Here is a 21,688-nt window from a genome sequence, read left to right on the forward strand (position 1 = left end):
ATAAGAAAGAAAGAAGAATGTACACAATATATGTTTAATTCAGGGGAGACGAAGTAATTCATTCTTAAAGAAAACTATTGAAACGTCCTTAAACTTGAATTCGTACAACGAATACAAATAAAAATCAAACATTCTAGCTGCATTTTAATAGCTACTTCTACACGTGTATTTCTTCGTATATGTATTTTCATCAGATTCTCGCTAGAATATTTTTTTCAATTTTTAAATAAAAAAAAAAAAGTGCAATAATATACACGATATACATTTGTAAATATAATTTATTGTACGACAGTTAGTTCCGCATGCATTAGCACGCGAACTCAATTATTCGAACACTCGAGCATGGTGCATACGAAAGTATGACGTACGAGCGGACGAAAATCAACGAATCCACAACGCTCTTTATGTGTCAATGGATCAGCGAGAGAATGCCAGCCAAAGAAAAGTGAGAATAATTCATTGTCGATTCATATAGCGCATATAGCGCGACTGTCCTTCTCTGCACTGTAATGTTACTCATAGCATGTTAGTTATTTTAATTAAAGCTGGATAGAACATTTCGCATGTAAATGTACAAGTTATTGAACTTAATACAATCGAACTTAATGTCGTTTCAACCGTGTGAAATACAGTTGAAAATGAATCTGGTTAGCGATATGTCTCGATAAATTAAATTAATATATTGTTGAAATTGATTGAAATCAATTATCTGATATATCGTATATTTATGCAAAATTTGTGAAACGAATTATAATCGTGAAATTTTGAAAAATGCATTATTTTATAAATATAAGTTAAGTATCGTGATTTGATTAGGTTATAAAAATAATTTAATTCTTTTTATTTCATTCTATCTTTTTTATCCGATGGTTAAAATATTAGATTATCCTTGTGTAAGAAAAATATAGTAAACTTGATCAATAATATGAGAAATTAGAACAAATTCGAAAGAATTTTGTTAATTGAAACGATAAATTAGAAGGGTAAAAAAATATTGTGAAACATTTCAACAAAAATTGAAAACCTACCTCAAGTATGTTTAGTTTTTTTTAATGAAATGATTTACTTTGTACTTCATTTCGTTTTCGTTATAAAATTTTCAAGTATCTTCACGCACTTATTCAAAGAAGAAAAATTCTGACGAAAGCGTCGCTTACGTAATTATTCGTCGACGGCATGGCCACCTTCTGTTCCGCATTGTCCAGTTTGAAATTTATACAGTTACACAAAGTACGTGACGATTATGAGTAATGTACCGAATCTTATAAAAGGCGGCATGAGAAAAGTTTGAGGAAAATTTCGATTCGTTACACGAATAATTTATTTAACGCACTTCGTTTTATTCAAAGAATAAAATCATTTCGTCGATTCTATAAGAAAATGTATTTATTAAAAAAAAGTATCAACAAAAATTTTTTTTATACTATTTTTTTCATAATATAAATATGTTATTATGAAATTGAATCAAAAATAGTTTTCTAATCTTTAGAATATCTTTAATTATATTCTTATAATGAAAAATCTTTAAAGAGATCTCAATATAGCATGGATATACGTAATTTTTTAATTAAGAGAATTTAAGAATATTTTTTAACAGAAAAATGTAAAAATTTTATGGCCTAAATGTATATTAATACATATATATGTAAGTATTAAAATCCTTGACCTCGATTGCAAAAATGATTTCCTTTTGTCAAATAGAAATCTATGTATACAAAGATTGCATTAGAATCGTGTAATAAGATGCATATTGAATATTTGATTAAATGTGATATTTATAATAGCTGTAATAGATTGTTTTGTAATATTATGAATAACGTTTAATTTATTTAGTATTTTAGGTGGTTAATAATAATATTTAATAATAAAAACATTTTGTTATTTCAATTTTTCAATCATATTTATCATGTAATCTCAATAAAATTAAAAATGGAAGTCTTATTTCAACAATTATATATTTTCATGTTTATTTTACTTTACTTCATATCAAAATTTTATATGAATTTTTCAATTATTTTGCATTTCTCAATTATTATTTTGAATATTGCTTTGCTTATAGTATGCTTAAACAAAGACAAATTATAAATTATTGTACTTCCAATTTATTGCAAATAACAAACTTTTCAAAAATTCTGCTTATTATTGATTCTGATAGATGGCACTATGTTCCAACATAAGTTCCAACATATTGTTTATTTGTCCGACTGAGCAAGACGTGATTTTAAAATAACATATATTTGTAAATTTTTTTACATAAAAAAGAAAATATAAAATTGTATAGTTATACAATTTTTTTAAAAATATTAAAATATTAAATTTAACTTAAATTTTTACATTTATTCAAATAAATATATATACATCCTCAAATCTATCTTTTAAGTAAAAAATATAATTTGTGTTACAATAAATATAATTGGAAAATAAAATAGAGAAATAAAATTTTCGATTATTGAGAAAATATAAATTCCTAGAATAGATAATCACGGTTTCCAAAATTTAATTATTTATTCGGTAACTATCGGAAATATTCGGCAATGATCGCATCAATGCCGAAGTTACGACACACAGATACAAAGAAAATCAACATCGGTGGTCGTGAACACCCTGACCTATTCGTTTCATGAGCATAGGCAGACCGAAATCAGACAGCGACGCGACGGTTGAAAAATTATGATAGCATCTTCGTCGTGGTCATCGTTCTCTTTCTTTTTCACGTCACTACTACGCTACTGCGATTGGCCGGCAAATGGTGGACGAACCGTTGTGTTGTTCGTTTCGATGACGCGTATATTGTGTGCGTAATCGTGTACATCGATTGAAAACCATTTGGCAAATTTTCTGGCACATCTTGGCCATTGTTCTCTTACTCGCAATTTTTTCCTCGTTTCGTGCATCATATATATCATTGTATTAAACGATTTCCTTGTGAAATGATTGTGTACTTTGATTCGCGCAGTATCGATTCGTAGACGGTTGGTTTACAACTGGCATGCATGCTGTATAGCACTCACAGCACCCACGCTGACAGTAAAGCTCTGACTGCAGAAGCGTATGTTGTTATCCCAGTGTTCAGTGATAGATACCTAACTACGTACACGGAAGAGAAACGCTATCAACATCTCGATGGTGAGTTTGTGAATTATTACGTCATCTGTCGCGTCATTTCTTATTGCTCATATACATTAATGTTCTCTTGAAACATTTTGATATTTGTAATTTATTATCATTGTTTTCGATAAAGTATTATTGTGTTCCCCACTTCGATCGACATTCTGTCTTTATCTTTCTTTATAATACCATTCTTTTCAGTTATTGTCTACCATTGTACATATAGATATGTAGCTCTTTTATACGCACTGAAAGTTATATTTACGTGACAAATTAAATTTATGGCTGATTAACTTCAGAGTAAATGTTTTTAAAATGTAATGATTCTATTGGTAACCAATACGATATTACGAAATTAATCGTAAGATTTAATATCCTGTGCCTATTATAGTCAAATTTCATGTCAAAGCACGTGGTACTGACGTAAGATATACATATTTTGTCGTAACTATGTATGTACGCAGTATACGTACGAATCGATCACTGACTTTTCAGGGTTATTGCATGAATAAGACTGTAGATTCGAGGAGTAATGTCGTTAAAAAATGATACGTCAACAAATATTTTATTGTTTTCTTTAAATAAATAATTGCAAATAGTTTTGAAATGATATTTATTAAAAATTAAATAGATTAATTATTATAGTAATCAAATATATTTTTTATTATTTTTTAAACTATTAATTATTATTATTTATAAATTTTATTTAAACTATTTAAAATTCGAAAAATTACTTTTCGATATAAAAGATTCGATATCAATTCAATTTATTTTTTGAACAAATTATTTTTTTCTATTAAAATTATCTCGTTAAAATGTTTATTATTTATTGAAGTTTCGTATTTTACAGAATATATTTTTTTAAATACATGGCCACTGTTCCAATTTTTCGATAAAAATGTATATTATCACGTGAAGGACCACCTGACCTGCTAAAAATAGCAAACTCACTTGTATCTAATCTTTAAATAAAATCTTTTTTTTTAAAGAATGAAAATCAATTAAAAAATATAAACACTTTATTGTAAATTAATAATTAAAATCAGAATATTTTTTTTCATTTTTCTTTTTCATTGATGTTTTTAAATATTTATATTAGTTCAAAATAATGATATATGTAATAATAATGATATATATATTACTATACTTATTTTACATTCTTATCTTCTCTAATTGTTCATAAATTTGTTATATATATAATTTTATATTCAAAGTTTATTTTAATCGCGTGATACTCTATTTGAACGTATCATTCAATACACATATGAATTATATAGTTGAATTTTAATTAAGTTCTACTAATTAAATGTTATTGTGAACAAACATTTTTTTCAATGCAAGGTTTCTGCGTGTTTTTATGACCTAGAATAATCACATGAAAAATCGCAAAAAAATCACAAAATAATAAAAATCATATATATATATATATATATATATATATATATATATATATATTAATGAGTAGATCAATAAAAAGAAAGCTCATGTCATACAATCTGTGGAAATAACATTACTTATTCTTTCTTAAAATTGCAGAACACAAATTATATAGGTAAAAGTAATTTTATTTCTTTAAAAAATTTTTTATCTTTCTTTTTTTATTTTTTCAAATGCAAATTAGATGTTTATTTTATAATTCATTTTCGTTAAGTCTTATTATAAGTCTTAAAATAAAATGTTAAATTAAAATTTTAATACACTTAAGTAAATTAAAAAATGATATATTTGATATATTATGAAATATCAATAAAATATCGATAAAAAAGTTAAATAAAAATAAAATTTTCTTGTAAAAAAATCAAAATAAAAAAAAATAATGAATTATTTTATATTAAACTACATTTGTATTATCATACATTATTTTAAATGTTTAAATTCATTTATAAATTTTATATTTTTCTTTATCCTATTAAAAATCAAACTACTCGACTCAAATTTAATAAATTCTTATTTAAAAATAAAGAAAAAATAATTTACAGAAGTTACAATAATTTAATAAACTATTCTTTTAAATAATGAATCAAAAATTTATAATTTCATAAATATTTTGTATATACATCTTGTTTTCTTTCTTTTATTTATATTTATTGTTAATACAATATATTTTAATCTTAAATAAAGTATAGTATAAAAAAAAAAATACTTAGGTGAAGCTGCGCAAAGTATCAGTGACAGGGAGAAATTACCTTGCCGTTTTCGGTTATTCGACATTCAAAGGATACAGAAGAAAACGTCTTGTGCATGAAAAAGGTACTTTTTGTTCAGAATGTTCGTGCTAAATTTCACCTAATTTTAACTTAACTAATTATGCTAACAGAGGCATTAATATTTTTTGATTAACCTCGATTCTTTTCGTTCATAATATGAATTTATTAACAAGATTTTATCTTATCTTTAAGAAGTAATTACTCTTTTGTAAAAAAATATGTAACTATGAAGAAAAATACAATTAAAAATATGAGAAAAATTAAAAAGTAATCGATAAAATATTCAACTTTCTATCTATTATTATGAGACGACCTACTTTTTGATATCATATCGTACAATGTTAAAGAAAATTAAATATCAATATTTGAATATTTTCGTACTGGAATATTTGCTTTGAAATAGGAATTGGAGAAACTAATATTTTGAATATGCGTAATGCAGATTCTTGTTTATTCTTTGACAAGTTTTTTATTGGTATATCTTTTTATAGAACATAAAGTATATTACCAACTAAAATTAGTTTTTTACTTTTTTCGATATAAACTTATAAAATATAAATATATTTTAAAAATAATATAAAATATATTAAATAGATATATGTCGAAAATGTGATCACGTGCATGATTTATTTCTTTAATCTTTTATATATGTATATTATTTATTTATTTATATTATATATATATAAATTGCATATAAATATTAAAATAACTAATCTCTTGCATATTTTAAAATACTTTTATTATATTTACTTGTTGAACAATATATTTATTTATTGAAGATATATTGAAAAAAATCTTTTGTCTATATTTATTTTGCAGACTTATCTTGTTGTAATAAAAAGAAAAAGAATAATACGTGAGACAAAATCGTATTAGATATATCTGTGAGATAAAAATATTATTTTATTTTTAGAAATATGTTTTTTATATATAATAAGGAAATTCGATTTATTTCTATTAAAACTTATATTCAAAGATAAATTTATCGCTTTTAATCATTTTGAAATTAATTGTTTTTGTGTCTAAGCATTAAGTGTTTTTTTAATAAAGAAAAAACAAATTTTATCGCGTATAGAGTGAATCGAATGAAAACTATTTTTATACTATTTCTAATTGTTTATATATAATATAATTTGTAATAAATAATCGACTATTATTTCAAATCGAATCTACAGTAATTTTTTTAGATTTATAAAAATATAGAAATTCTATTCTTAATTAAAATTCATCTACGATAAATAAATAAATATTTCCTATACACCAATGTAATATGGAAAGATTAAATAAGGTAAATTTTATTTCAATAGAATTTCACTTTAAAGTTTCTATAAATTACAAGTTTTAAGTTTCTACAAAGTTTTTATAAATTGATTTCCACTTCTTATTTAAATCAAATTATCTCTAGAGAGATATATTTTATTTACTTTGACTAAAACTGTTTTCTTGCAACTGTATATAATCATCTTATTCAAATTCATAAATTAATTTTTCCTTTACTACTTGTACAAACAAAGAATTAGCCTTCTCATAACATTAACCACTTAATTTGGAAGAAATAGGAAAAAAAAAAAGGATAAAAAATTAAATAAAAAAATAATAGAATTTGAAAAGAAATAGTAAGGTAAAATAATTGGATACATTCATGATTCACAGCATTGAAAAAGATGCTAACGCCGGGACGATCGGGACCAATCAGTCCCGAGGAGATCGGCAATGGACCTGATACAAAAGATCCTGGTGCAACAGGAAATGGTTCAGGGACGTATGCGCGTGGTACGCGCGCCCCAACCGCATATGAGACTGATGAAAGGGCAAAAGAGTTCCTTTCGACCGGAAGAACTGGAAGGAGAAATGCTCTAACGGAAATCTTGAGTCACCATGCAGAAACAGGAATGTTGGATTTGCCAGATCGTTTTGAAGAGCTCACCATGGAAACAGGTTAGCCATATGAGCAGTAAATTATCTTGATTGTTTCATTGATCCACGAATATGACAAACAGGAAAATAAGAAATACAAGGTGCGTCTTTTTTCTTTGTTATTTATATGATTATAAAAGTAGAATTTTTATATATCTTTCATGATCAAAGATCAATGAATTTCTGAGCAAAATTTAAGATTATTAAATTTTAATATATTTATGATAAAAGTGTGGAATATAACTTGATAAATCCATATAAATGTATTAATATTTGAACACACAGGAACTGCATATAATATAATGAATAAAAGTATTTGAAGATAATATATATTATGTAAATAAAATATATAGTAATAATTCTATTGATTTATTGAGTAAATCAAAAAAAAAAAGTCTTATTCTGCTGTGTTTGAGTTGATGTGATAAAAGTAAAAAATTAATCAAAAATATGGAATAAAATTTTGTATAATTTATTATTTAAAAAATCAATTTCAAATATATATATATATATACACTTATACATATGTATAAATGAATAACAATTTATTAATTGTACTATAATATTTTATGTGCAATATCTATATAATTTTCTGGAAAGACATGAAAATCTTAATCATTAGTCTTCACTTAAGAACAAATATATATTAGCAAAAATAAATATTGCATCCATAATTAAATTCTATCTACGTAATTTGATATTGATTTTAAATTAAATTGTATTTACACGACCAATTTGCAGGTCAAACGAATAACAGCAGTCAAGATTCAAATTCACCGGGTACTTCAAAACAGCAAGGTTGACACGGTTCTGGATTTGTTTTTATAAATTGGTATTGGTCATAATGTAAACACACAATAAGGAAAGTGTCGTTTGAAGTTCTGCAGGAAGTTGCTGAAATATTACGAAAACTGTTTTTCTCTTGTGTCAAATCAAACTAGATCTCAAACTTTACACGCACACAGTTTATTTCGTCGCTATGTTGGTGCATACACTCGGTGAGGTCGCTTGAGAAAGCCACATGTATGCACACAAGTATAATGCAAATACGTGAATATGTTATTGAAATTGAAGCTTATTGTTTGTAACTGATTACTAATATGACGCAATATCAAGTTGTTTGATATTATTAAACGAATAATGTCGAAGATTTAGTAACCTTTACATGGTTAATAATTATTAGTACTCGATTAATATTTCGAGTTCTATTAATACTCAAAATTCGTACAATACGAAATTATTTGGTGTGTCGCGAAAAAAATTTTTCACGTTGATGTGAAATCTATAATGATAGTCATATAGTATGTTTATACGTATGCATATCCATGGGTGTCTTGTAAATTGCGGATATGGTTAACAGGGATAATTACATGTATAATTATTCTATATATAATTCTTTACACGTTGTGCGTATGCTGCGTTTAGGATTTAATAAAAATATACAATAAGTTTTTAAAAGGCAGGAGGGAGCATTTTTTTAAATAATAATACACGTATCATTTGTGTCGGTAATTTTTCTCCATCTTTTTTTATCGTTTAGCAATGATTTATCGTTTCAAATTCAAACTTTTTTAAATACATGCTTAAATATATTCAATTTTTTTTTTGCTATTAAACCTTTCGCATCCACAAATGAAATATTTCTTGACTTTATATTATTTATGTTATATCATGTATGAGATATTTCACGGGCCTTTTTTTTTTTTTTTAGAAAAATCTCGTTATGAACTCTTCACTATAACCTTTAAGTGATCTTGGGTCCTTATAATCTTTAAAATAATTCTCCACCATGACTTTTAAACGACCTTAACTTTTTAATCATGATCTTCAAGTGACCTTGACTCTCCATCATAATCTTCAAATAATTTTGACTTAACGAAAAGATTAGTATTAAATAAAAACCATTAGATATTTTTAAGAACAAATTTTTACACATAAAATTTGTCTCTTAAACGTCTCTCCATCCGAGATGTCGTACAAATCATATTGTATCGCTAGATATTTGTGGATGTGGAAAGGTTAAAATTTTATAAAGAATAGATCAGATATATAATAGTATGACAGTACTATATGTAATGAATTATATTGAGTTTTATATAGTACGATATTCCAGCCAAAGATCAAAAATCTTGTCGATTTTTGATTACTATATACTGTCTAACATTGGCCTAATATTATCTCATTTAAAACTAATATTTTTACTCTTTATTATTAATAAATTCCATATGTTTTATATAATTGTTATATTTAGTTTATTTAAAAAGAAATATTTATCGCATCAAGTATTTACAATAGAAATTTTAATTGTAATTTCTTTCACATTAACAAAAAAATATTACTAAATTATTAGAATTTTTGTAATCTTGCCAATTTCAAAGTATACTTCATTAAATGCCTAAGGATATATATTTATGTTCCTAATATTTAGTATTTAACTTAATTACAGCAACGAAATATTCACATCTTTTAATTTTCTAAATGTGCTTTGAATACACAAAATATTTTAATAGTACAAATAGAATTGGTTACTCTAGATTAAATGATTTTTCTGTTAATGTGATTTATATTTATATTTAATATGAAATAGTATATTTCATTGTAATTGAATATATAATTAATAATAAATTGCAATACATGTTATTTGATTGTTGATATTTGATGTATCAAATAGTGATATTATAAAAAAAATATAAAATTTGTATTATGTTTTGATAAAATTAAAGCAATTGTTTGAGTCAAAGAATTTTATAAAAAAGATTCTTTATATTTTCAATAAATTAAAAGATACGTTTAGAAACATATTTTATAATATTTAAAACTATACAAAATGATAAATTATATAAATTATTTTGAAGATGTATATTGAATTCGTATTGATATTTCTTATTGTGATTATAAAATTTTATTTATTATGTATTTATGCATTTTTCTCTCAAGTAATAAAGTTATATAATGAAAAAAAATATATACTTTTCGATTATACGTAGTAAAATACTCAATTTGAACACTGTACTAACGTAAATTAAACTCGATGGAACATCTTATATAAATTTATATACTTAATCCTTCAATTTATTTTTCAAGTATTGTTTTAAAAAAAAGTGAAATCCTAATAATTTTGAAATTGATTATAAAATAAATTGAAATTGATATAAATTAATAAAGCTAGTAATTTATTACGTATATCATTCCTATGCATATTTTGTATATTTGTTGCAATATTTTAAATTGATAAAAGGATGAATGAACATGATATTTTTCGACGATAAAACTTCTGTTCTTAATAATGTACAGTGCGCTAATTGTGTACATGTAATAATAATAATAACTTTTATCTATGTTGATATAAGAACTTGTACAAATAACAGTAAGAACATTTAGATCTTTTAACTATAGAATTGTAAATATACATATAACAACAGAATGTTTTGCGTGTAACAATAAACGACTGACGAATGATCTCGTGTAAAGGATACCGTTTGTTAGCGTGTTATTTTTATTTTTGTTTGTAAGGTTTTAGCGTTCCAAGTATTTAATAATATTGTTTCACGTATGTATTAGACTTTTGCTACAATTTAAATACGAATAAAATTTTATCGTCACTATAATTAAGAGGATGAATACAAGTAAACAGCATTGAGCTCCTAACAGTATTTATATTATAAATGATAATTAACTTAACGAAAAAAAAAAAAAATATATAATGTATAAAGATTAGCGAAATAATTTCGATTCAACATTTGTAACGTTTTACATTTTGATTGTACTATTGAAAGAGAAAACAGAATTTCTATAATTTATACGTGATTTTCGTCACGAAAATTATGAATATAAATATATATTTATACAAAATGCTTGTCATTCACTTTGCATGATATAATTTTAATCTTCAGGATCCCAAGTTTTGGAAAATCTGTGCATAACTTTTTTCTAGAATCCTGCAATTGCATCAAAAATATTTAAAATGAAAAATTTGTATCAAACACTTTTCAATATTAAAATAATTTACATACTCTCTAAACCAATATTTTCTAATGTGGAATATATTTAATATGAGAAGATAATTTTTAAAAGACAATTGTTTCAGTTAGGGATCCAAGGATTAATGAATTTATGAGTATATGGGTGCTACTTATTTATTTATACAATAATTTATAAGTTCGTATTTAGTATCGATGATACGTGCAATTGAAAATGTAACTTAGCGACAAAACAACTACGAACAACTAGATAACATTCTATGATACGCGATGAAACTATTGTTAATAAATAATGAATGTCGATCGATGAAAAATCTTGTCGAACAGCATGTACAGCAACGGCCTTCGCGATTTAAGTCCATTATTTGAGACTATTGTGTTTAACGAATAAACACGATTGTAACGATGTACGCCACTCGTGTATGGGAACAGAATCATAAATATAATTCATATTATATGTGAATCAGTCATCGTGTTTTCTTTATTCCTTCTCTCTCTCTCTCTCTCTCTCTCTCTCTCTCTCTCTCTCTCTCTCTCTCTCTCTCTCTCTCTCTCTATCCTCCTCCCCCTCCTCTCTCCCTTTGATTGTTTTTATGATAATCATCTTGACTTTGAAAGCAGTAGCAATTATTGTGCAAATAATCGAAACGAACCCTAATGCAGATATAGAACTGTAATCATCATTTTACGACTCTTCACGCAATATGAATATTTAATTGAAACATGGTTGCTAATTATCCTGGAAGTGTAATTTACAACACTGCGCTCCACGAACAATAATCTTACATGATTTATTATTTTCTTTGGTATACACGCGGAACATGAAATACGGATGTTTGCATCAGATAAATATTTCGAGAAGGAAATAAATACAATCGCGATTTCCGTGGAAGTGATTTGAAAATTATTCATTAGAATCGGATTATAATCTCTCTTGTAAAATTTAATTCGTCGAAAAATAATTTATCGCGAAAATTTTATTTTTATTATTTGCTGCAAATATTTTTTAATCCGTGTTAAAAATATTATATTTAAGTTTTATTTTAAAAAAATATCTCTTTCATAGAATTGAAGAAGGAGTGATTCTATTTTAATTTATTAATTTTGCAATTTTTAATTCCCATTTTCTATTTTGAAACTCGACTTGAAACTTCCATTACTTGTACAGGTTATGTATAACAATTATCGTTGGAAATTAGTAATCGAGGGTTTCGTTAAAGAGAAATGGAATACAATATACATGTACATGGTACAACACATGGTACGGAAGATATATATTGGTTTCCACGGTTACAGAGAAAGATATTAAAGTGGGCCGGAATTACGAGACAAGATCCACATACGCACCCCTTTTCACAAGCGAATGCAAGCGGCGTAACAATGGAAAAATTCTGTTTACACAACCTGTCAGCTTGTCGTATGTTCACGTATACGGAATACTATAATAATACGGAATACTACTGACAGTGAAAGAGGAACTAAACACCAAGGCATTGGTGTAAGCATGATGTATAAACATCATTAAAGTATAAAACTATAAATGATTTTGATTTTTATTTGTATACAGAGCGAGTTTTTCTTTTTTCTTTGGAAAAAAATATTATACAAATTGTGAAATAATGTTATAATCTCTTAAAAAAGTTTATGATCGACGCTTTGGCAAATTATATTATAGAAATAATACGTTTCTTTTTCCTTAAAATAAAAACTACTTATTACACGTAGTAGAAAAATAAAAAAAAGTATCTGATTAGCCCGATAATAATGTTTTTAATGTTTGATAAATAATCTTTCGAAACTATCTAACATCGTGTTTCACATATTTTTATATATCGTCAAATCTAATAGGAATATTAATGCATTTTAAAAAATATCCGTGAAAATAAATTTATACGCAATGCATGGATCTTACAAGAAAACAATTTATCACATTCTTCTCAATCTAAACGACAACAAAGATATGATTGATGGATCATATACTCTGTACAGATAAATACAACAGATCGGTTAAAGATTCGAACAAACATCTGCTTCAACAAGGAAAAATAACCTCACTTTCTCCAAAACGAGCATTATTTATAATAACAACGATATTCCAAAAAGAAAAAAAAAGAAAAAACAGAGAGAGAGGAAAATACTTTATTAATATTATACGACGATAATCATGACTACATTATCTTTTCATAAAAAGGGTTTTCTTGTTTTATCAAAGATATATATACACGTATCCGTGTTTATAGGCCAGTCATCATCCTTTCTTATCTATTATATTAGCTTTGAAATAAACTCTATATCTGAACTTCGTATCGAACCGACCGTACAGAGATATAATAGAAACCACAAAACCAAGTGTGAATTTTGAATCGAAAACGATCGATGAAATTCGAATATTCGAATAGGGAGATCCTTCGGTAGGATGGATATCCGCCGAGCCACTGTTTGCGGCAAGTGTGTCAAATGTCCATTCATACGTAAAACCTATACTCGAGTAGTGCATATCTGTAATAGTCTCAATAGTGCACATATCTTCTCTGTCATAGTTAATATACACGCTATACACGATATATATATAACTCGTGTTGTCGTATATCTTTTAGCCCATTTCACGACACGTTCCACACTACGAAGAAAGTATATATTCATCACGTGGTATACCTTGTATTTGCAATCCCACCCTTTTAATTTTTCCTTTATTTTCTCGTCACACCTATCCCAGTTTCAACGATCTTACTTAGTCCGCTTCATTCGTGACATATATTTCACGCATGTTCTACGAAAAACGAGTCGTGCCGTTTTCGCTTTTCCACGATTTATTTCCTTTTTTTACGATTGCGCCTTTTTTTGGATATTTTATATTTCTTGTTTCGTCGCGACAAAGTGTTTGAACTTGATACGATGTCGATGATGATGATGGTGGTTCGCTTTACGTTTGTGATATTATTCTTGTCGTTGGATCAGCATTGAAACGTTAACGAAATGGTGTAAAAATGTCGATTTACGATAATACAGGGAAAAACTTGAACGGAATGCGGCCATTGAATGCGCCAGCTGTCAAGTATCAAAACACGTTATTGTTCAATATTAAGTACGTATAAAACAATATTTCTATCTCTTGCACTTTTTGTTATTGTTTTACACTTCTTTTTTTTTTTTAATTAATGTACGACTTTGCCTTTGATTATATCTCATAATTATGGGATCGTTAATAATAAAAATTAAATAATGGAATTTGTAATTGAATTAGATAATCTAGATTCTCCTATAAGATTGTACAAATAAGAGACGAGAATAAATCGTTTCTCTGTCACGGATTTTTACAATTGCCCGCCAGTTCACCACCCCATTGAGCCAGATTTCTTTAATGGTTGTTCAAGCAAACGTTTTATCGAGTTTCCTCCAACTATGTATAAGACACTCTCCACCCTTTTGACGCATGATAAAACTCTGAAATAACGAGTCTATCTTCTGTTCGCCATGCGATCCTGTGCTGTGCATATCATTGGTCGCGACGCGCTACGAAGAAGGTTTACAGGATTCTTGTGATCCAATAATTCTTATGTGAATTTTACCATTCTTCGATTCGAACTTTCTTTTCTTTCTTTCTTTTTTTTTTATACATATTGAATGAGGTTTCGAGTGAATGTGAAAGTTCATTTTTTTGCGCTCAAAGAAAAATTTGAAAATAATCCAACATGTGTATCTAAATATATCTTGATAAATCGTGATCCATCTTTTCGATCAATTGTTCATCAAATCTTTCTCATCGAATAAATAATTAAATTTTCAGGTCGCCCAAGAGCAGCTCAAAGTTTGGAAAATTCGACAATTTGAAAACGGAAATAGAAACTATCGGAAGTAAATTTCTATGAAAATTTATTATTTAATTGTTCGAATTCGATTTATTAATATTCAATTCGAGTTTCGATTTCGTCTTTCAGTGTCGGAACCAGTAGCATTTTCAGCCAATTCGTTTAATCCAAAGACTGACAGTTTACACGCATCCATGAGACCAATCATCATGTTGGCCCAATTCTTTTCTTTATTCCCTGTGTCGGGGGTTAACAGTCCCGACTCGTCGTATCTTAGGTGATTTTCCTTTTTTCAATCAATGAGATATTAAAAATTAATTCGATGTCGCTATCTATCTTTTTTTTTATGCTTAGATTCACTTGGCGCAGCCCGAAATTTATATATTGCACGATATCATTTCTCAGTTCATCGATAATGACCATTTTTAACGTTTTAAGAATTGTCACAACTGGGATAAGTTCGATAAAAATGAGTAAGATTTTTATTCCTTGGAAAATTATTATCGAATTATTTATTTATCGTTTATTTATTTATTTTTTTTTTCTATTCTTAAGCCACATTCGTTTTCAACGGAACGAATTTGATCGCATCATTCTTGTTTTTAAAATTGGCTATGCGATGGCCCTGCTTGATGGTAACTTGGGAGAAGCTTGAGAAAGAGCTTTCACAGAGGCATAGAAAAATTTCCAAAATCAGTCTTTCCATGAAATTCAAAATCGTGACAATAGTGGTGATGACATTTGCATTAGGTAAATTGATATTTTTCGCTCGTATTATTATATTGATATATTTTTGATTTCTTTTTCAAAATCGCGATAAATTTTTGCAGTTGAGCACAGTTTATCGATAATCCACGGTTACTTCAAGGCGAAAGAATGCATCGAATTTCATCGAGAGCAGAGTATTCTTGGCGTGTATTTCCAGATGCAATTTCCACAGGTGAAAGCAATTTTTCTTTGAATATTTTTAGAAACAGTGATCTCTTTTTAAAAAAAATTAAATTTTTTTATTAGAAGCGTTCTAAAATGATTTATATTCGATCAGATATTTTCTAGAACCTCGTACAGTTTATGGAAGGGAATATTGGTAGATATCATTAATATCCTCAGTACATTTTCGTGGAATTTTGTGGATTTGTTTCTCATTCTTATCAGCATCGCTCTAACGGATCAATTTAGACAATTAAACAGCCGCTTGTATTCTATAAGAGGAAAGGTAAGCAAAGGTTATGATATTTCTTACTATATATTTATTTTCTGATAATTTATCAATAGTAAAATTTTATTAATAATATTTTACTCATTTTATCAGTCTCTCTTCTTCCCTCTATCATTCTCTCACTCTTATTCTCTTTGTTTTATAGTAAAAAATTATATTATTTCTTGTATGATTGCTCTAATTAAAATATTATAACACTTAGCAATTTATATTATTGTTTCTAATGGCGAATTGGTCGTTAGTATCATTTCATTGTTAAGGCAATGCCGGAATGGTGGTGGGCCGAGGCAAGAAGTGACTACAACCATTTGGCAACCTTAACGAGACAACTGGACTCCCATATTTCCATTATGGTTCTCCTATCTTTCGCCACGGACTTGTATTTCATCTGCATACAACTACTTTTCTCTTTCAAGTATACATCACAGAAATTATTTATTTATGCATGTCGTTTCATTACTATTACACAAATATCTATTGTGATTTATCATGTAATTCTCTTCTGTCTCTGTTTTCCCATCTTTGATCTATACACTTTTTTGATCTATTTAAAAATTTAACCTTCAATTTTACTTCTATCATTCTATGCGATTAATATTGCTAATTACTATACGCTATACAAACAGGACATAGGATAACTATTAAATGTTTGAACAGCCCGATGCGAGGTATTATCGAGAAAATCTATTTCGGATTCTCCTTTGGATTCCTTTTGGCTAGAACGACGGTAGTCTCGCTGTGTGCTGCGACGATTCACGATGAATCTTTACTTCCAGCACCGATTCTCTACAGTGTTTCCAGTAGCAGTTTTTCCACAGAAGTAAAATTTCAATCTTAATCAATTTGTATAATTATATCGTATAATGTAATCGACTTATTTTTTTATAGGTAATGAGATTTCTATCGCAAGTAACGACGGATAACATCTGCTTGACCGGTATGAAATTTTTCTCGGTAACCAGAAGCCTCGTATTGACTGTATGTATATAATATTCATATGTTGATATCCAATCTGAAATGTTTACTTTACAAATTAATTACTATATTTCAGGTAGCAGGAACCATAGTTACATACGAATTAGTTTTAGTCCAGTTTAATACTACTCAGCAAACTGATGCGTCGAACGCTACAATTGTATGCGAGGTGAAGTAATTGCATTTTCAAGTATCTTTCAACTTGTAAATGGAATTTTACCTAAAATATTGCATTTTTGGCTAAAAAATTTATTTGCTTTTAAATTTGCATATGTAATCATATATAATTATTAATAATATTTTAATAATTTGAAATGAATTGAGCTTCTGGTTGAATTGCTGTATTATATGCATATATAATAATGCTATTTAAGCTAATTTAAAGATAATTTGACATTAAAAATGATAGTTCAAATATATTAAAATTTTTTTTAAAAATATATTTATATATATTTAATAAATATAATAATCAGCATTTTGCAAAGAATTCTAATCTTGTGTAAAATATGTTGTTATAATCTTGTAATAGCTTTATATTCTATTTTTATTTAAGATTTATTTAAGATAATCTTTTATTTCATTTTTCATGATGCACCTCATATTTAATATTAGAAATATATTTATTTAATTAAATATTTAATTATTCATATATGTAAACTTGTAATAAATATTATATGTTATTTTATTTGTTTATATGTATTGTTTTATTATAATCACAAAGTAATTTACTTTTCATTAGAGTACTTGTATATACTTGTACTATATGTATATATATATATAATCATCACATTATAGTATAATCTTTAAAATAAATTATTTCTTTCCATTTATGATTTTTGTTTAATGCAATTCCATAAATTGTGCACCAATTATGAATTTACATAGATTCTCATATAGTTTCCATTGTATTATATTCAGAATAGTTTATATTCAGAATAGTCTCATATAGTTTCCTGAAAATCTTATACAATGAAACCATTATCTATTATCTATATATATTATAGAAAAACAAATTTATTTCTATATCTGGCTTTCTGAATATTTGTAATTATAATAATGTATATATGTATATAAATAGGTATGTAAATACATAAGTTGAGAAATATAATTAATGTAATTTTATCTTTACTTTGAGTAAGATTGAAATTTATTTATTAATCTGTTAAGAAAAATATTTTTATTAAGAAATGTTTCTGCATTATCTACATTCAAAATTAAAATATAATTGACTAAATAATATGTTATGAAAAATTTGAAGAATACATTATATTGAATTATTTATCAAATTTTGAACATATCAATCATATAAATAGTTTTATATGTATAAATATAGATATATAATATTTTATTATTGATAACAGATTAATACATTTAATCAATCTTTATCAAACTAGATACAAAAGCTTTTTTATTTCAATTGAATTTTGCTTTCTTGACTTTTATTTGTTTGTTATAGTTGGTCTCGTTGGATTCTCTATCCTCTTAACATCCTTATGAGGAAAAAAATAATATCTTTCTTTCTCCACTTATTTATATAATAACAAATTTTATATACCTTTAATTAAATACTTGAAGATATAATAAAATAATTGGTCATACAAAAATATCATTGCTGTTTTATATTTTGTTAGCTTCATATTTTTACAATTAAAATAATGAAATAAATGTTAAATACTTTATATTTTTTAAAATTATTTTTGAAATCCATAAATGTATGTACTTGGTTGTAATCACGTATTATCGTTTGTAAAAAAATAAAAAACAAAAAAAAACAAAAAAAAAACTTTGTTATTAATATTACAGTATTAAACAAGTTGAAAATATCACTGATAAGAATCCACCTAAAATTTAATTAGAACTTTGTTTCATATTCTTATATTTTGAAATACCAATACAAAATACCATATAAAAAATTAGAATATTAATATTTAAAAAAAAAATTTATGATACATATTTGATATATATTTACATATGACATCTTCAGAGTGATGCAAATTAAACACATTCAACATCACATAGATAAACTGCTCTACTTTATCTACTGTATTTTTAAAAAAATTTTTAATTATTCAAGTGACAATGATGATGATTTAATATTTAACCTATTTTTATCCTTCGTCTATTTTTCTTCATTACTCATCTTTATATGCCTCACCTCATATGCTTCTTTTCTAATTATTGACAAAATACAATTTTGTCGATAAATAAGAGAGCGAAAGTTACCGATCAAAAAAGTTTTTGATCAGCGCCATCTCGCGTATGGATCACTGAAGCTCCGACTTGTTATTAGCATAGCAGAATGTGCAAGGAGGTATGCGAAGTTATCGACAAGGAAAGCAATATTTTCAAGAAGGACAGAGATATTTCCCCGCCCCTTTAAGGACACCGAATATAAAAATCATTAATTATTCATTTTCTATTAAAAATTTTGATACTTTTAAATTTGCATTTTAAAGTTAAGGTTTCAGAGAAGTTTCTCATATCAATTTTAATATAAAATTCTTTCTTATTAATTATTTATTAACGATTCTTGTGTAGTGTACGTTAGTTGCAAATCTCCATTACGTAATCTAGTAACGAATAATCAATTTATTCATTTAAACCACAATAAAATTAGAAATAAAATTTATATGTGAAAATAGAAGAGGAAATAACGTTTTAAATGTATATAATTATATTTTTTTAAAAATTAGATAATAATAAGAAATTAGTGAAAAATGTATTAATAACGTTGGTTCGATATGCATTAATTATTAATAAAAAATTAATGGAAAGGAATTTCGTAATAAAATTGATACAAGAAACTTTTCTGAAGCTTTAGTTTTAAGATGCAAACTTAAAAGTGCAGAAATTTTAAGTGGAAAATGAATAATTAATTAAAATTCAATATGGCGTCTTTATATACATATCAAACGATATGTATTACGTAATAATTGTTAATAAAAAATTAATATAAAAGAATTTCGTAATAAAATTGATACGAGAAACTTGTCTGAAGCTTCAGTTTTAAGATGCAATCTTAAAAGTGCAGAAATTTTAAGTGGAAAATGAATAATTAATTAAATTTCAATATGGCGTCTTTATATACATATCAAACGATATGTATGACGCAATAATCGTTAATAAAAAATTAATGGAAAAGAATTTCGTAATAAAATTGATATGAGAAACTTGTCTGAAGTTTCAGCTTTAAGATGCAAGTTTAAATGTGCAGAAATTTTAAATAGAAAATAAGAAATTAATGATTTTTATATTCAGTGTCCTTAAAGGGGCGGGGAAATATCTCTGTCCTTCTCGAACATATTGCTTTCCTTGTCGGTAACTTCGCATACCTCCTTGCACATTCTGCTATACTAATAACAAGTCGGAGCTTCAGTGATCCAAACGCGAGATGGCGCTGATCAAAAACTTTTGTCGCATTCTCACTTATCAGAGTATTAAAAATATTATTGTTTTTAAAAATACTTAAGAGATGGCGCTAGTTCATAATTCTTATTTTACTTAATTCTTAATTCTTATCTCAACTTTAAAAAAGTGTGTTTGACATTCAAGAGATAGCACTATCGATCAATTCTTATTTCTTTTATCTTTCATCTTTTATCTTTATATATTTCATTTGCATATTTCATTCTGAAAATAGTACTAATTTTAATATTTTTTTTCCTTTTTCCATTATTTTTTTCTCTTTATTTATACTTTGTACTGTTTTTGGCTCGTGATAAAATAGTATGAATTGAACATATTTCTCCATTTCTCTTATAAAATTGCAATAGGTTTTAATTTTTAATGCAAAAAATTTCCGATTTCATAAATATATTTCTGGAACAGAGATATTTTTAGATTAAATTCTTTAACTTTTGAAATTTGAAACTAAAATTTAAACCCTGAGAAATAATTTAAGATTGTTTCCTAACTATTCAATAGAGGAGATTTTATTCGAATAAGTGACAGTTGTTATAAATAAATAAATTGTTTTTTTGTAAAAAAATTAGAATTTGATCCAACTGCAAATTTAGTGCAAAATGATGGCTAATTGCCAATGTAATATCTGATGTAATATATAAGCACAATCACGGATATAATGTATGATTAAATAAACAAACATGACATTGAATATCTAATTTCGTGTCATTCGTATAAAAATAGTAAACTAGTAATAAAATGTATTAATAACTACTATTTTTACATAATGTACATTAAGTCGAAACTTCATCAACGATTGTTCAAACGAAAATAAAAAAAAACATATTTTAGAATAACAGATTTTATTTGAATAATTTTTCTCAACGCGTATCATTTTATTTATCCACGTTTAAACGTGAAATAATAAAACGAAAGAAAACAAAACAAAAAAAGAAAAAAAAAATGTAAAATGGCGCGTATATACGAGATACAGAAAAAGATATATATATATATATATATATAAATAAAACACAAAGGAAAGAAAGGGAAAGAAAGAGTAAGTAAGAAGGA

At 26.0% G+C, this 21,688-nt stretch overlaps 2 protein-coding genes and 1 long non-coding RNA gene across 8 annotated transcripts; 2 read left to right on the plus strand and 1 right to left on the minus strand.

The window, feature by feature from the left end:
• Positions 1-260: 260 nt before the first annotated feature.
• Positions 261-1,361, minus strand: LOC107964500. The gene is made up of 2 exons (XR_001703104.2): positions 1,029-1,361; positions 261-504 (listed from the first exon to the last, which is right to left on the minus strand). It is a non-coding gene; the product is annotated as an uncharacterized LOC107964500 (long non-coding RNA).
• A 1,104-nt stretch (positions 1,362-2,465) lies between these two features.
• Positions 2,466-8,960, plus strand: LOC551934. 4 transcript variants are annotated; one of them, XR_001703169.2, is made up of 4 exons: positions 2,466-3,126; positions 5,256-5,358; positions 6,969-7,333; positions 7,974-8,960. XR_001703169.2 is itself a non-coding variant. In XM_624318.6 (4 exons), exons 1-4 carry the CDS (start codon positions 3,124-3,126, stop codon positions 8,033-8,035), a joined length of 453 nt encoding a protein of 150 aa, XP_624321.2. In that variant the 5' UTR covers positions 2,472-3,123; the 3' UTR covers positions 8,036-8,960. The 4 variants fall into 4 exon arrangements, 2 of the variants coding, with proteins under 2 accessions (XP_624321.2, XP_003251089.1); XM_624318.6 differs by having other exon boundaries at positions 2,472-3,126; positions 6,969-7,253; XR_001703168.2 differs by lacking the exon at positions 5,256-5,358 and having other exon boundaries at positions 2,469-3,126.
• Positions 8,961-12,296: 3,336 nt separating this feature from the next.
• LOC727431 (gustatory receptor for sugar taste 64f) lies at positions 12,297-18,778 on the plus strand. 3 transcript variants are annotated; one of them, XM_016912475.2, is made up of 12 exons: positions 12,297-12,710; positions 15,000-15,067; positions 15,151-15,298; positions 15,376-15,494; positions 15,577-15,771; positions 15,852-15,961; positions 16,067-16,237; positions 16,483-16,655; positions 16,898-17,060; positions 17,129-17,218; positions 17,292-17,384; positions 18,672-18,777. In XM_016912475.2, coding segments are annotated over exons 2-12 (1,293 nt in total). In that variant the 5' UTR covers positions 12,297-12,710; positions 15,000-15,066; the 3' UTR covers positions 18,702-18,777. The 3 variants fall into 3 exon arrangements, with proteins under 3 accessions (XP_016767964.1, XP_006567793.3, XP_016767961.2); XM_006567730.3 differs by lacking the exon at positions 12,297-12,710 and adding an exon at positions 13,186-14,297 and having other exon boundaries at positions 16,501-16,655; positions 18,672-18,778; XM_016912472.2 differs by lacking the exon at positions 12,297-12,710 and adding an exon at positions 13,186-14,297.
• The last annotated feature ends 2,910 nt before the right edge of the window (positions 18,779-21,688 follow it).

The sequence above is a fragment of the Apis mellifera genome, linkage group LG5, assembly GCF_003254395.2.
Source record: "Apis mellifera strain DH4 linkage group LG5, Amel_HAv3.1, whole genome shotgun sequence".
NCBI classification, from domain to species: Eukaryota; Metazoa; Arthropoda; class Insecta; order Hymenoptera; family Apidae; genus Apis; species Apis mellifera.

Coding starts and splice junctions, on each gene's coding strand:
- LOC727431 (XM_016912472.2), top strand. CDS start 14,200: ATGTCGATTTACGATAATACAGGGAAAAACTTGAACGGAATGCGGCCA. Junction 14,298..14,999: donor ACGTTATTGTTCAATATTAA/GTACGTATAAAA, acceptor TTAAATTTTCAG/GTCGCCCAAGAGCAGCTCAA. Junction 16,656..16,897: donor CAACTACTTTTCTCTTTCAA/GTATACATCACA, acceptor ATGTTTGAACAG/CCCGATGCGAGGTATTATCG.
- LOC551934 (XM_003251041.4), top strand. CDS start 2,994: ATGCTGTATAGCACTCACAGCACCCACGCTGACAGTAAAGCTCTGACT. Junction 3,127..6,968: donor ACGCTATCAACATCTCGATG/GTGAGTTTGTGA, acceptor CATGATTCACAG/CATTGAAAAAGATGCTAACG. Junction 7,254..7,973: donor AGAGCTCACCATGGAAACAG/GTTAGCCATATG, acceptor ACCAATTTGCAG/GTCAAACGAATAACAGCAGT.